General features: G+C 49.4%; 1 protein-coding gene across 2 annotated transcripts; it reads left to right on the top strand.

Moving 5' to 3' along the window:
• The first annotated feature begins 5,807 nt into the window (after positions 1 to 5,807).
• Positions 5,808 to 12,395, top strand: LOC136581911 (serine/arginine repetitive matrix protein 1-like). 2 transcript variants are annotated; one of them, XM_066582572.1, is made up of 2 exons: positions 5,808 to 7,585; positions 11,018 to 12,395. In XM_066582572.1, exons 1-2 carry the CDS (start codon positions 6,115 to 6,117, stop codon positions 11,614 to 11,616), a joined length of 2,070 nt encoding a protein of 689 aa, XP_066438669.1. In that variant the 5' UTR covers positions 5,808 to 6,114; the 3' UTR covers positions 11,617 to 12,395. The 2 variants fall into 2 exon arrangements, with proteins under 2 accessions (XP_066438669.1, XP_066438668.1); XM_066582571.1 differs by having other exon boundaries at positions 9,965 to 12,395.
• The last annotated feature ends 2,476 nt before the right edge of the window (positions 12,396 to 14,871 follow it).

The following is a 14,871-nucleotide window of genomic DNA, read 5'->3' as shown; positions in this document are numbered from 1 at the left end:
ATATAAACACATACAGGAGAAACCCAGGTTATACCAGCATGCTCTATGTCACTATATACAGAATATGTATAACTTATACCAGCTGTACATATATGATTATATACAGGAGATACCCAGGTTATACCAGCATGCTCCATATCACTATATACAGGAGATGATAACGTATACCAGCTGTGCATATATAATTTTATACAGGAGATGCCCAGAGTATACAAGCATGCTTCATATCACTATATACAGGAGATACCCAGGTTATACCAGCACGCTCCATATCACTATATACAGGAGCTGTATCACTTATACCAGCTGTACATATATAATTGTATACAGGAAATACCCAGGTTATACCAGCATGCTCCATATCATTATACACAGGATAAAATTTATACCAGCTGTACATATATAATTATATACAGGAGATACCCAGGTTATACCAGCATGCCCCATATCACTATACACAGGTGATGTATAACTTTTACCGGCTGTACATATATAATTATATACAGGAGATACCCAGGTTATACCAGCATGCTCCATATCACTATATACAGGAAGATGTATAAGTTATGCCAGCTGTATATACATAATTATATACAGTAGATCCCCAGGTTATACCAGCATGCTCCATATCACTATATACAGGAGATGTATAACTTATACCAGCTGTACATAGATTACATACAGGAGATACCCAGGTTATACCAGCATGCTCCATATCGCTATATACAGAAGATGTATAACGTCTACTAGCTGTACATATATAATTATATACAGGAGATACCCAGGTTATACCAGCATGCTCCATATCACTATATACAGGAGATATATAACGTATACCAGCTGTACATATATAATTATATACAGGAGATCCCCAGGTTATACCAGCACGCTCTATATCACTATATACAGGATGTATAACTTATACTAGCTGTACATATATAATTATATACAGGAGATACCCAGGTTATACGAGCATGCTACATATCATTATATACAGGATGTATAAATTATACCAGCTGTACATATATAATTATATGCAGGAGATACCCAGGTTATACCAGCTTGCTCCATATCACTATATACAGGAGATGTATAACTTATACCAGCTGTACATATATAACATACAGGAGATCCCCAGGTTATACCAGCATGCTCCATATTACTATATACAGAAGATGTATAACTTATACCAGCTGTATGTATATAATTTATTATATACAGGAGATGCCCAGGTTATACCAGCATGCTCCCTATCACTATATACAGGATGTATAACTTATACCAGCTGTATATATATAATTATATACAGGAGATCCCCAGGTTATACCCGCATACCCCATATCACTATATACAGGAGATGTATAACGTATACCAGCTGTACATATATAATTATATACAGGAGATACCCAGGTTATACCAGCATGCTTCATATCACTATATACAGGAGATATATAACTTATACCGGCTGTACATGTATAATTATATACAGGAGATGCCCAGGTTATACCAGCATGCTCCATATCGCTATATACAGGAGATGTATAACTTATACCAGCTGTACATATATAATTATATACAGGAGATACCCAGGTTATACCAACTTGCTCCATATCACTATATACAGGAGATGTATAACTTATACCAGCTGTACATATATTACATACAGGAGATCCCCAGATTGTACCAGCATGCTCCCTATTACTATATACAGAAGATGTATAACTTATACCACCTGTACGTATATAATTATATATAGGAGATGCCCAGGTTATACCAGCATGCTCCATATCACTATATACAGGATGTATAACTTATACCAGCTGTACATATATAATTATATACAGTATATACCCATGTTATACCAGCATGCTCTATATCACTATATACAGGAGATGTATAAGTTATACCAGCTGTACATATATTACATACAGGAAATCCCCAGGTTATACCAGCATGCTGTATATCACTATATACAGATGTATAACTTATACCAGCTGTACATATATAAATATATACAGGAGATCCCCAGGTTATACCCGCATGCCCCATATCACTATATACAGGAGATGTATAACTTATACCAGCTGTACATATATAATTATATACAGGAGATACCCAGGTTATACCAGCATGCTCCATATTAGTATATACAGGAGATATATAACTTATACCAGCTGTACATATATAATTATATACAGCAGATCCCCAGGTTATACCAGCATGCTCCATATCGCTATATACAGAAGATGTATAACGTCTACTAGCTGTACATATATAATTATATACAGGAGATCCCCAGGTTATACCAGCACGCTCTATATCACAAAATACAGAAGATGTATAACATATACTAGCTGTACATATATAATTATATACAGGAGATACCCAGGTTACACCAGCATGCTCCATATCACTATATACAGGGGATGTATAACTTATACCAGCTGTACATATATAATTATATACAGGAGATACCCAGGTTATACCAGCATGCTCCATATCACTATATACAGGGGATGTATAACTTATACCAGCTGTACAGGAGATACCCAGGTTATACCAGCATGCCCCATGTCATTATATATAGTAGATACCCAAGTATCTCTAATACTCTCTATAACACTGGCCAACAATTTTGGGATGAGAAAGAGAATATGACAAAGAAAACTGTTGTTACTGGATTAAGATACAATGTTACATTATAGCTCCGTGTACCAGCCGCACTGTAAGGTCATGTGACCTCACGTGTTCCTTAATGACCGTTACATACTAAGAGTTGTACATTGCTGGATGGATTCCTGGCCGCGGTTCGGTGCGAGGAGAATCATGTGGAGACGTCATGAGGTTCTTTCCTTTGGCTTACCTCCTGTGAGTCTCGGAGCATCCCCACACAGACCAGCAGTAATCCCCAGGCATCGCTTCATGCCAACGGCCCTGATATCTGTGCTCCATTACAGAAAGCTGGCCAAGCGCAGGATCCTCTACAAGTTGCTGAACTTGTGGCCCAACACAAATCCCTTCCTTAACCCTTGCATCGCTCAATCCAGGAGACTTGTCTCTTAAGTACCCAACTGCCCGCCCGTCCTGGGTCAGACCTCTGACCACACGTATCATTAAACCCAACCTTATATGAAGGGGTGCAAGAGGGAAGATTCCTTGCAGGCCGGTCCGCGTGAATGTGATGTGATGTGATGTGATTTCCTGTCCCTCCTGCCCCACATACATCAGTATTGACCCCAGTTGCATCCTAAGGGTGCAGCCATGACCTTTAGATCACCACAGATCGTCCACTTGTGTTCGGCATATTTGATTGAGTCGAGGAGGGCTGTCATGTCTACATCAGTCTCCATCATGTGAACTGCACGACCAACAGGAACAGAAGGAAGACGGTTGCCGTTGTGAAGTAATACCGCTTTCACACTAAGCTTGGAGGAGTCTATGAATGGCCTCCATTCAGTTGGATCATGGGTCAAAGTCAAACATTTCATCAGCCATTAATGTCGCAGCAAACAACCAGAAGGAAGCCGATCCCTCTGAGGTTCTCCGTACTGTGAGACCCTGACGTCACGTTGGAGAAGATCCCATTGCCGTAGTCTTCACCCTAGAAGTTCCACCTTCTCCTTTGACAAGTCAAGGTCTGGAATGAGATGACTCCGTTCTGCCTGACTCAGTCTGTGCGGTGTATCATCTGTTACCTCAAGGTCAGGGTCATGGGATGTGGGAGGCTTGCTGGGTTCTTCTCCTCATAATGTTGGGTGGAGTAGGAACTGGTAAGCTATCTGAATGTGGAATAGGATGACCAGCAGATGGAGGATTCGGGGATTGAACGGTTCCTGCTTTCCTCATTGACAATCCTGCCTTTATAGGTGGAGTCAAGCAGATATAGCCTTCACCTGTGCGGTTTATAGGCTCCGCCCAGCCATGGGCGCGGCACAAGCCATAGAGCGCTCTCCTAGTTTAACTGATCAGTGACTGGTCCGGGTCCCCGACCTTCACACCAAAGTGACGGCAGGCGGTGTTCACGCGAGGCGGCAGATTGCGTTACATCTGTGGGGAAATAACATTTTCATCACAGAAACGCAAATTATTCACTAAATTTACACATTTTGGTGGCATTTTGATATTGCAAATTTTACACTCCAAAAGCAAAAATTCCGAAAAAAAGAGAAACAGAAACAACATAAAATGGAGTCCCAGCGCCATTTATTATGTGTCTAACCTACAAACATGGAGAGCGTTGTGCTGCCTGCTGAGAGGTGCGACCCCCCCCAAAAAGAGTACCACAAAACAAAAAATGTAACCTCTAAACAGTGACGTCACTGTCTCCACGGCGACGGCTGATCCGCCATTGTTGTCTCCACGGCGACGGCTGATCCGCCATTGTTGTATCCACGGCGACGGCTGATCCGCCATTGTTGTATCCACGGCGACGGCTGATCCGCCATTGTTGTCTCCATGGCGACGGCTGATCCGCCATTGTTGTATCCACGGCGACGGCTGATCCGCCATTGTTGTCTCCACGGCGACGGCTGATCCGCCATTGTTGTATCCACGGCGACGGCTGATCCGCCATTGTTGTCTCCACGGCGACGGCTGATCCGCCATTGTTGTCTCCTCGGCGACGGCTGATCCGTCATTGTTGTCTCCACGGCGACGGCTGATCCGCCATTGTTATGGTGGTTGTGAATTACATCAGAATCCGCTAATTTTGAGCCCGAAACCAAATCATGGCTGGGAAGTGAAATCCGTCGTTCCCGCGGACAGCTGCAGCGCCATTTGTCTTCAGGGCGCGGTTTTGGGGACACGGAGTGTCTGTCAGTCAATAATGTGAGAGTATATATGAAGCAGCGCCATTCTCTCTGCTGACCGGAGTGTCTGTGAATATCGCGCCATTGTAGGACTATTCGCTTCTCTCCCTGCGCCCAAGTGATAAGAAGCGCTGAGGCAATCAGGAGGAGAGGGTCTGAGAACTGAGCAAAGCGGGGGAGGGGGGAGCAGTGAGGGGGTGCCTAATGGGGCGACTACTGTACGAATAGGCATTCCATACAGCGAATGCCGTGTAAAGATGGCTGCCAACATGGCGACCAGTGAGAATCTGCTCACCTAAAAATAGTCGCTCGTTGATCAAAAAATCCTCCGGTATAAAGTCGCGTTTGAACGTCTTGCGGAGATAAACAACACGACAATCAGCGCCGCTCTGGAGGCGAGATAATTCAGCAAATTCAGGCGTTAATTGTCCCGTCTACACGAAGCCGCCAGCAGGGAGAAACCGCCCGCCGCCTGCCGGAGTCACAGCAGGAAACTGTCAGCTGTTCAATCTGTGAGCGACTGCCGTTGTCTGCGGATGGAGGTGGGCTGGAACGCCCCGATGGCTCCGCCCCCATTCACGACTGGCGCTCCTGTGTAGCAGACACACAACGGTCAGGTGGCAGTTTGTGGGCCGGCTGTCAGGTGCCCGTGTAAGGGCTCGTTCAGACCAGCGTGGTTGGCACGCCGCTACGACAACCAGTAGCTTCTATGGCAGCGCTCTGTAAAAGAATGGACAGCGAGTGCCGAATCCTCCATGGTGTGCGCTGTCCAGGGGGCTTGCCATAGGCTCCCGCAGGCTGCCTGCACCACGGAGCTAGAGGCAGCCCAGTCACGCCATCCTTTCCTGCATGTCAGGAGCGTGGTTTTACACATTGCCTAGCAGCATGTAAGCCACGCTCCTCTGACCGCGGCCTACAGGTGATCTTATGCAGCACAGTGAGTAACGCGGCTGCGGGGGACTGGGGGCGGAGCTTTAGTAGAATAGCGAGATAGAAAGGGGGAGGAGCTTAGAACGGAAAGGGGGAAAGAAGAAGGGAAGAGGAACAGAAGTGAGAAGCAAGTGAAGAGAGAAGACGGAGCCGTGCAAGACAGAAGACACGTGGAGTACAATTGCCTGGAAGAAAAGATTTTCGTTTTGCTAACCAGCAGAGGATTTACTGGGATTACAAATTTGGATTACAAATTGAAAGCAGAGCAAGCGGAGGATTGAATTTAAAGAAGAAGAGGAAGAAGCTTACGGTTGAGGACCGGAGACGTCAGGAGAAGAAGAGAAGAGGATTCCGGTGTGAAGACAAGGAAGAAAGAATGGAAGACCTGCGGGCGCAAATCCAGGAGGCAGTCAGCCAGGACGGCACCGGCTGGCTGGAGGAATTGCTGCTGAGCTACAGGACGGCCGCGGGAGCGGCGGAGCCGGAGGGACCCGGGACGCAACCGAGGAGAGCCAGCGAAGCGTCGCCGGTAGGAGGGGAGCAGCTGCGGGGAAGACCGCAGCGAAGAAAGCAGCCGCCAGCGAGGCTCAGCCCGAGCCCGGCGAACAAGCGACGCGGAATGAGGAGCAGCAGGGGAGAAGATGAAGCGGCGGCCGCCGCGAAAACCGGAAGCAAGATGGCGCCGGGTTCAAAACGTTTGGCGGGAAAACGGCCCGCCACGAGGCAGCGCTCACCGCCGGCGAGCGGGAGCAGAAGAATAGAAGCCCAGCCATCTTCTACAGCATCAGCAGCAGCAGCACCCAGCGCAACAGGGCAGCGCGCGCTGGCGCGAAAAACAGCGCAGACGAGGAGCGGTGCGGTCATGAGCCAGACGGAGGAGAGAGGGAACACGCGGGAAGGGCGCGTACCCCGCCAACACCGCAGAGCATCGCAGCCAGAGCGCAGGGCGGAAGGTAGGCAGCAGAAGGGCAGGGGGACAAGTAGGAGGGGGAACATCACGGGAACAGCAGCCACCTATAGCACCCCAGCCAGCACCCCCGCCAGCAGCCCCATTAGCAGCCCCGCTAGCACCCCCGCTAGCAGCCCAACCCCTGAAATTTTAAGCCCAGGAAGGGCACAACGGGGGAGGGCTAGCCGGTTCGAGGGGTCACGTAGCCCGACCCAGAGCCCACTTGCAGCGGGCCAAGCGAGCCGTAGCCACGGTATGCCATCTTACTATGGCGCTAATAGACCGGAGTCTTCCCTATACCCGGGACAGCAAAGGGGGTCACACACCACACAGAGGCCAAGTAGACACACTTCAGTAGTGCAGCCACCCGCTACAAGCATGCAGCATCGGTGTTTCGTTAACCCGAGATACCTCGACCCAAGGCTGCAAGAAACGTTGGGTTATGCATCCCAAGTTTCAGCTAATTACGCTAGCAGTAGCCGCCAAGGGCAGGGCGCTAGGCGTAGGCGCAGGGACAGAGCCAGGGCGATAGGATTAGAATCCAGGCGTCCGGGCCAGCTAGAGCAGGCGGGCAGCGCTTCAAGTAGCAGCAGCGGCAGGGCAAGAGTAGACAGCAGAGTAGATAGGAGCAGCTCAGGAGAAGATAGACGGGACTCTGAAGAACATCGGCACCTGCTCAACGTACAAGTCGAGCCAAGTTCAAGAGACTACAGGAGTTACAGAAGTCATGGCCACTCGCATGGACGGTCGTGCGGACACCAGCCTGGTTTGGCCTATCAGCAAAGGGCGCAGGAGGCTACGCATAAGGACAGTCGTCAGCCCACGCCAGACCGCAGGATCCGGAGGAGGGATACAGCTGGGACATCACCCTTGGCGCTGCCGGAGGTCGGTCGAGCTGGTGAGTTGTCATTACAAAATGCTTGGTGTAATGTGATGGATCCCGCGAAGGGCGCGGAAACACAAGATTTGGTTGCGGTGTTGAAGTCTTTGTTGAGCAAGGTGGATCCGCAGGAGGGGCTTGCAGGATCCGGTGGTTCACCGGGGGGCAGAGGCCCGCCTGTGAGTAATGTGTCTGGAAGCTCAACGTTGTGTACAGATGGTGACCCAACGGAAGGGTTAAAATTTGCAGATTCGATGTTCTGCGGTGTTGCCCCGCTAGGGGTAGGTTTGGCTGAAGAGGTTACGGAAAGGATCAAAAAAGGTTTATATGTGGATATTTGGTCCTTATTGTCGGTGGACCACGTTATGGTGGACAAGGAACGGTTGTCCGAACGGGGAACGGAAAAGAAGCCAAAGATTGCCAAGACGTTCGGCAATTGGCTTCAGGCGTATATGGTTTTGGCTCATGTGGTGTGTCAGCATCAGCCGATTAAAGGTCCAGAGTTGATGGTCTATTTAAACACCATATACAGCGCCTACAAGCTGCACGGTGGGTCAGCTTGGTGGCGCTATGATGAGGATTTCCGCAGGCGCGTATCCGGAACGAGTCACATAAGCTGGGCCACAAAAGCGACCGACGTGTGGATCCAGCTGATCCTAGCACAACGGCCCGCCAGAGCGTCCTTTCCGGCGGGAGCCGCGGGAGGCGGGCAACAGCCCCCCGCGGCATCACAGAGACCTAACGGCACATGCTGGCTCTATAACGAGGGCCATTGCCGATTTCACGCCACCTGCAAATTCCGACACGAGTGCTCGGTTTGCGGGGGGCAGCACGCAGCAGTTCGCTGCTTTAAAAAACAAAGAGCGTCTGCCACAGTGGGTGGTGCCAGTGGAGCACCGAACACCAGTGAAAAGTCGGGTCCTGCTTCCGTGGTTAGACATTTACCACAGGAAGCAGGCGGCAAAAATGCTTAAAGACGGTTTTTCCGAGGGTTTCGTGATTCCGTTTGTTTTTTCTCCCGCATCTATGTTTTCCCCGAATTTAAAATCAGCGTTGGATAATATTAGCTTGGTCAAAGAGAAATTGTTAAAAGAAGTGGAGCTGGGCCGCATGGCCGGCCCTTTCGGAACGCCGCCATTTACCAATTTGCGGGTTTCCCCCTTGGGTTTAGTACCTAAGAAGGAAACCGGTAAGTTTCGTTTAATTCATCACCTTTCTTTCCCCGCCGGTGAATCAGTTAACGACGGCATATCAAAAGATCAGGCGGCGGTGACGTATACGTCTTTTGATTGTGCGGTGCGTTTGGTTAGGGCGGCGGGCAGGCGAGCTCAGCTGGCAAAGACGGATATTGAGTCCGCTTTCCGGTTGTTACCTGTTCATCCCGAATGTTTTCACCTTCTAGGGTGCCGGGTCGAGAGTCAATTTTTTATAGACATGTGTCTGCCGATGGGATGCTCGATTTCGTGTTATTATTTCGAATTGTTTAGTTCTTTCCTGGAGTGGTTACTCAAGCATGAGACGGGCATCTCATCGGTGATACATTATCTAGATGATTTTTTGTTTGTGGGCTCGGAGACATCAGCCGATTGCGCAATTCTGCTAAAGACCTTCCAGTCTCTCATGCGTCGGGTAGGGGTCCCGTTATCAGAGGAAAAAACGGTGGGCCCAGTAACACGGATCACCTTCCTCGGTATCGAGATCGACTCCGAGGACATGGTTTTCAGGCTACCAGTGGAGAAAGTAGCAAGGCTGACCCAGGTGGTCAATGAAGTGTCCAGCTGCAGGAAGGTCATCCTGCGCCAGATACAGAGTCTGGCAGGCCTGCTTAACTTTGCATGCAAAGTTATCCCCATGGGGCGGGTCTTCTCGAGAAGGCTAACTTTAGCCATGACGGGAATCCGGGAGCCTCACCATTTCGTGCGGGTGACTCAGGGGATGAGAGCTGATTTACATATCTGGAAGGTGTTCTTGCAGTCCTTCAACGGGCAGGTGATATGCCCTAAGGAGGAGGTGACCGGAAGCGACATATGCCTGTTTGCGGACGCTGCGGGATCAGGAGGTTTTGGGGTCATTTTCAATAACCACTGGTGCCGGGAATCCTGGCCCCAGAGTTGGTTGCTTAGAAAGTGGACCAAAAACGTGACACTGTTGGAGTTTTTTCCCGTGGTGGTAGCTTTGGAATTATGGATCTCGGAGTTTCAGGACCGCAAGGTCTGTTTCTGGTCAGACAACGCGGCAGTAGTACATGTTATCAATAAGCAGACATCGGCTTCTCCACCCGTGTTGGCGTTGTTGAGACACGTTGTTTTAAAATGCCTACAAAGCAATATCTACTTGCGAGCCAGGCATGTCCCGGGTCGTGACAATGGGGCGGCTGACGCACTCTCTCGTTTTCAGATGGAAGCGTTCAGGGACCGTCATCCACAGGCGGAGGCCGAGGGGGCACGATGCCCCCCTCACTTATGGAAGCTGGTAGAGCAGAATTACTGAAGCTGGTGGAGACATCGGTCACGCGTGCGACGTGGAACAGTTATAATTCTATCTGGCTACATTGGCTTTCATTGTCAGGCGGTGCCGTCGCCGACGGCGAGAAGGCGCGGGCGGCGACGCTGGATATGCTGGCATCTTTGCGCAAAAAACGGCGGTCCGTCGGGGCAGCAAAAAAGCACTTAGCCGGCGTAGCGTTTTTATTAAAACTCCACGGCAAGGCGGATGTTACGAAGGATTTTATGTTCCGCCAAGTAATACGCGGCTGGAAAAAGGAGAAGACGCGCGTTGACAAGCGACGTCCGATCACGTTTTCCTTGCTAGTAAGGCTTCTAGAACTTTTAGAAAGTGTTTGCGACAATAGCTCGGAAGCGCTGCTATTCAGGGCAGCTTTTTCGGTGGCGTTTTTCGCGGCATTGCGCATCGGTGAGTTGGTCCCGGCTAGTAAAAACAAGCCGGGCGGCCTTCGCCACAACGACGTTATTCCCTCGGGGGAGTCTTTGCGGGTATGCATTAGAAAGTCCAAAACAGACATGTACGGCAGAGGTGAGTGGTTAGCGATTAACAGCCTTGGCTCCAAGTGGTGCCCGGTAGCCACGGTACGCGAGTATATGAGCTCGCGTAACATCTGTGACCAATTTTTTGTTCATGCGCAGGGCACACCCCTCACCCGGTTCCAATTTTCGGCGGTTTTTCGTTCATCTCTACGCGCGGCAGGCCTGAATGCGTCCGAATTCGGTACGCATTCTTTTAGAATAGGGGCGGCAACCATGGCAGACGCACATGGTATGAAGGAGGAAGACGTAAAACGTCTGGGCAGATGGAAGTCGCAGGCCTACAAATCATACATCAGACCAGACCTAGTGTTACAGTAATTAGGAGTGGCAAGGTTTTGCTGTATGTTGGTTAAGTCGTTTCGGTTGGACGGTACGGGTTCTGTTTTCTTTGTTTTCTATTTTTCAGCTGCGGAACCGTGGAAAATATGGATTGTCGGTCATTCTTTTGTGTATTGGGCCGAAAGGCGGGCAGCAACTCGGCCACCAGGAAGGAGCCTGGGATTGACGGACACGGTGGTAAACTGGTATGGAGTTAGAGGCCTGCAGTGGCCCAGTTTGCTGAAAATTATCACGGACATTAGCAGGTGGACCCCCCGGCGAGTCATTCTGGTCGTGCACGCCGGGGGGAACGACCTAGGAAAAATAAAATTGGGCGATCTACTCGTCCTAATGAAACAAGACATGCTCCGTTTTAGGGAGTGTTTTCAGGAGTCCATGTTGGTCTGGTCGGATATCATCGGCAGGAGACGTTGGAGGGGGGCAAAAAGCCCCGAAGCAATTGAGAATGTCCGGAAGGTGGTCAACCAAAGGGTCTCGAAATTTGTGCATTCCCTCGGGGGGATTGCTATACGACATTGGGAGCTGGAGGACAGAGAGAGAGGTGCACTGAGGAGTGACGGGGTACACCTGAACGAAGTCGGGTTGGACACGTTCTTGTCGGGACTGCAGGATGGAGTCGAGGCTGCGCTAGCTCGGGTTCGTGGGGTGGGGCGGAATGCGCCGTGAAGGATACGGCGCATGCCGCGTGGCCTGAACTTTCCATGCTGGTTTGAGGGAAGGTTTACAAGCCCAAGGAAAGCGGGCTTACAAACGTCCAGTGGAACGGTTAAAGTTGAATTCAGTTAAGTTAAAGCGGGTTGGAGCATGGGAAGGGTTAGCGAGTTAGAAAAATAGGTAGTAAGGGTTAAATCGTTAATAAAGCTGTGGCCTACCCCACATTTGACATTAAAGAAGTTGTCGGTAAGTTTTTTGGTATTAGTTGGAAAGGGAGCGTCAGTCAGGCTGATGCCCCCAGTCTCTTATGCAGCACAGTGAGTAACGCGGCTGCGGGGGACTGGGGGCGGAGCTTTAGTAGAATAGCGAGATAGAAAGGGGGAGGAGCTTAGAACGGAAAGGGGGAAAGAAGAAGGGAAGAGGAACAGAAGTGAGAAGCAAGTGAAGAGAGAAGACGGAGCCGTGCAAGACACCCACCCACCCGCCCGGGGGATTGGGCGAAGAGAGACTTTATAAGACTGTAGTTGTTGGAAGTCGTCACAGCTGGTTTTTGCCTGAACTTTCCATGCTGGTTTGAGGGAAGGTTTACAAGCCCAAGGAAAGCGGGCTTACAAACGTCCAGTGGAACTGTAAAAGTTGAATTCAGTTAAGTTAAAGCGGGTTGGAGCATGGGAAGGGTTAGCGAGTTAGAAAAATAGGTAGTAAGGGTTAAATCGTTAATAAAGCTGTGGCCTACCCCACATTTGACATTAAAGAAGTTGTCGGTAAGTTTTTTGGTATTAGTTGGAAAGGGAGCGTCAGTCAGGCTGATGCCCCCAGTCTACAATCTACTAAACAGTGTATCTAAGCCTACCCCATGTGACACTGTCTGCTGTGTATCTAAGCCAACCCTGTGTGACACTGTCTGCTGTGTATCTAAGCCTACCGTGTGTGATACTGTCTGCTGTGTATCTAAGCCTACCGTGTGTGATACTGTCTGCTGTGTATCTACGCCTACCCTGTGTGATACTGTCTGCTGTGTATCTATGCCTACCCTGTGTGATACTGTCTGCTGTGTATCTAAGCCTACCATGTGTGATACTGTCTGCTGTGTATCTAAGCCAACTCTGTGTGACACTGTCTGCTGTGTATCTAAGCCTACCATGTGTGACACTGTCTGCTGTGTATCTAAGCCAACTCTGTGTGACACTGTCTGCTGTGTATCTAAGCCTACCATGTGTGATACTGTCTGCTGTGTATCTAAGCCTACCGTGGGTGATACTGTCTGCTGTGTATCTAAGCCTACCATGTGTGATACTGTCTGCTGTGTATCTAAGCCTACCGTGGGTGATACTGTCTGCTGTGTATCTAAGCCTACCATGTGTGACACTGTCTGCTGTGTATCTAAGCCTACCATGTGTGATACTGTTTGCTGTGTATCTAAGCCTACCGTGTGTGACACTGTCTGCTGTGTATCTAAGCCTACCATGTGTGATACTGTTTGTTGTGTATCTAAGCCTACCATGTGTGACACTGTCTGCTGTGTATCTAAGCCTACCATGTGTGATACTGTTTGCTGTGTATCTAAGCCTACCGTGTGTGACACTGTCTGCTGTGTATCTAAGCCTACCATGTGTGATACTGTTTGTTGTGTATCTAAGCCTACCATGTGTGACACTGTCTGCTGTGTATCTAAGCCTACCATGTGTGATACTGTTTGCTGTGTATCTAAGCCTACCGTGTGTGACACTGTCTGCTGTGTATCTAAGCCTACCATGTGTGATACTGTCTGCTGTGTATCTAAGCCTACCATGTGTGATACTGTCTGCTGTGTATCTAAGCCTACCATGTGTGACACTGTCTGCTGTGTATCTAAGCCTACCATGTGTGATACTGTCTGCTGTGTATCTAAGCCTACCATGTGTGATACTGTCTGCTGTGTATCTAAGCCTACCATGTGTGACACTGTTTGCTGTGTATCTAAGCCTACCATGTGTGACACTGTTTGCTGTGTATCTAAGCCTACCATGTGTGACACTGTCTGCTGTGTATCTAAGCCTACCATGTGTGACACTGTCTGGTGTGTATCTAAGCCTACCATGTGTGACACTGTCTGGTGTGTATCTAAGCCTACCATGTGTGACACTGTCTGCTGTGTATCTAAGCCTACCATGTGTGATACTGTCTGCTGTGTATCTAAGCCTACCATGTGTGACACTGTTTGCTGTGTATCTAAGCCTACCATGTGTGACACTGTTTGCTGTGTATCTAAGCCTACCATGTGTGATACTGTCTGGTGTGTATCTAAGCCTACCGTGTGTGACACTGTCTGCTGTGTATCTAAGCCTACCATGTGTGACACTGTCTGCTGTGTATCTAAGCCTACCGTGTGTGATACTGTTTGCTGTGTATCTAAGCCTACCGTGTGTGACACTGTCTGCTGTGTATCTAAGCCTACCATGTGTGATACTGTCTGCTGTGTATCTAAGCCTACCATGTGTGATACTGTCTGCTGTGTATCTAAGCCTACCGTGTGTGACACTGTCTGCTGTGTATCTAAGCCTACCGTGTGTGATACTGTTTGCTGTGTATCTAAGCCTACCGTGTGTGATACTGTCTGCTGTGTATCTAAGCCTACCGTGTGTGACACTGTCTGCTGTGTATCTAAGCCTACCGTGTGTGACACTGTCTGCTGTGTATCTAAGCCTACCGTGTGTGACACTGTCTGCTGTGTATCTAAGCCTACCATGTGTGACACTGTCTGCTGTGTATCTAAGCCTACCATGTGTGATACTGTCTGCTGTGTATCTAAGCCTACCCTGTGTGATACTGTTTGCTGTGTATCTAAGCCTACCCTGTGTGATACTGCTGAGCTGCCCCCTGGTGGGGCGCGGCTCCCCATGTACAGAGGCCCCCGGCTGCCCGTATCTCGTCCCGCACAATCGGCATTGCTGCACCCGGCATATAAGGGGTCGCCGTCGCCCGCCATGATTTTGCGCCGCACACAATGTAGCTTCTCTCAGATTGTCCGTCCGTTAATCTGGTTGGTTATTGATCGTCAGGATGGCGGGCGGCGCGGCGCGGCGCAGTTACACGCGATGGCGAATCCTTTAGCTATTGTTCCTATAACAATTCCCCATGGAATCCATGCTGCCGGTAATGGAGGCTCTCAGAGTGACCGCCGGCCGCCATCGGGCGCCGCATTGCAGTGGATACAATAGATTCCCCGCCGTGCAGCAGATTGCGCCATTGAAAAGAGACACAAAGCTAAGAAACAAAGGCGCACGC

The sequence above is a fragment of the Eleutherodactylus coqui genome, chromosome 11 (genome assembly GCF_035609145.1).
Source record: "Eleutherodactylus coqui strain aEleCoq1 chromosome 11, aEleCoq1.hap1, whole genome shotgun sequence".
Lineage (NCBI taxonomy): Eukaryota > Metazoa > Chordata > Amphibia > Anura > Eleutherodactylidae > Eleutherodactylus > Eleutherodactylus coqui.
Note: the sequence above shows the minus strand (reverse complement) of the source record. Positions and strands in the feature narration are given on the sequence as shown.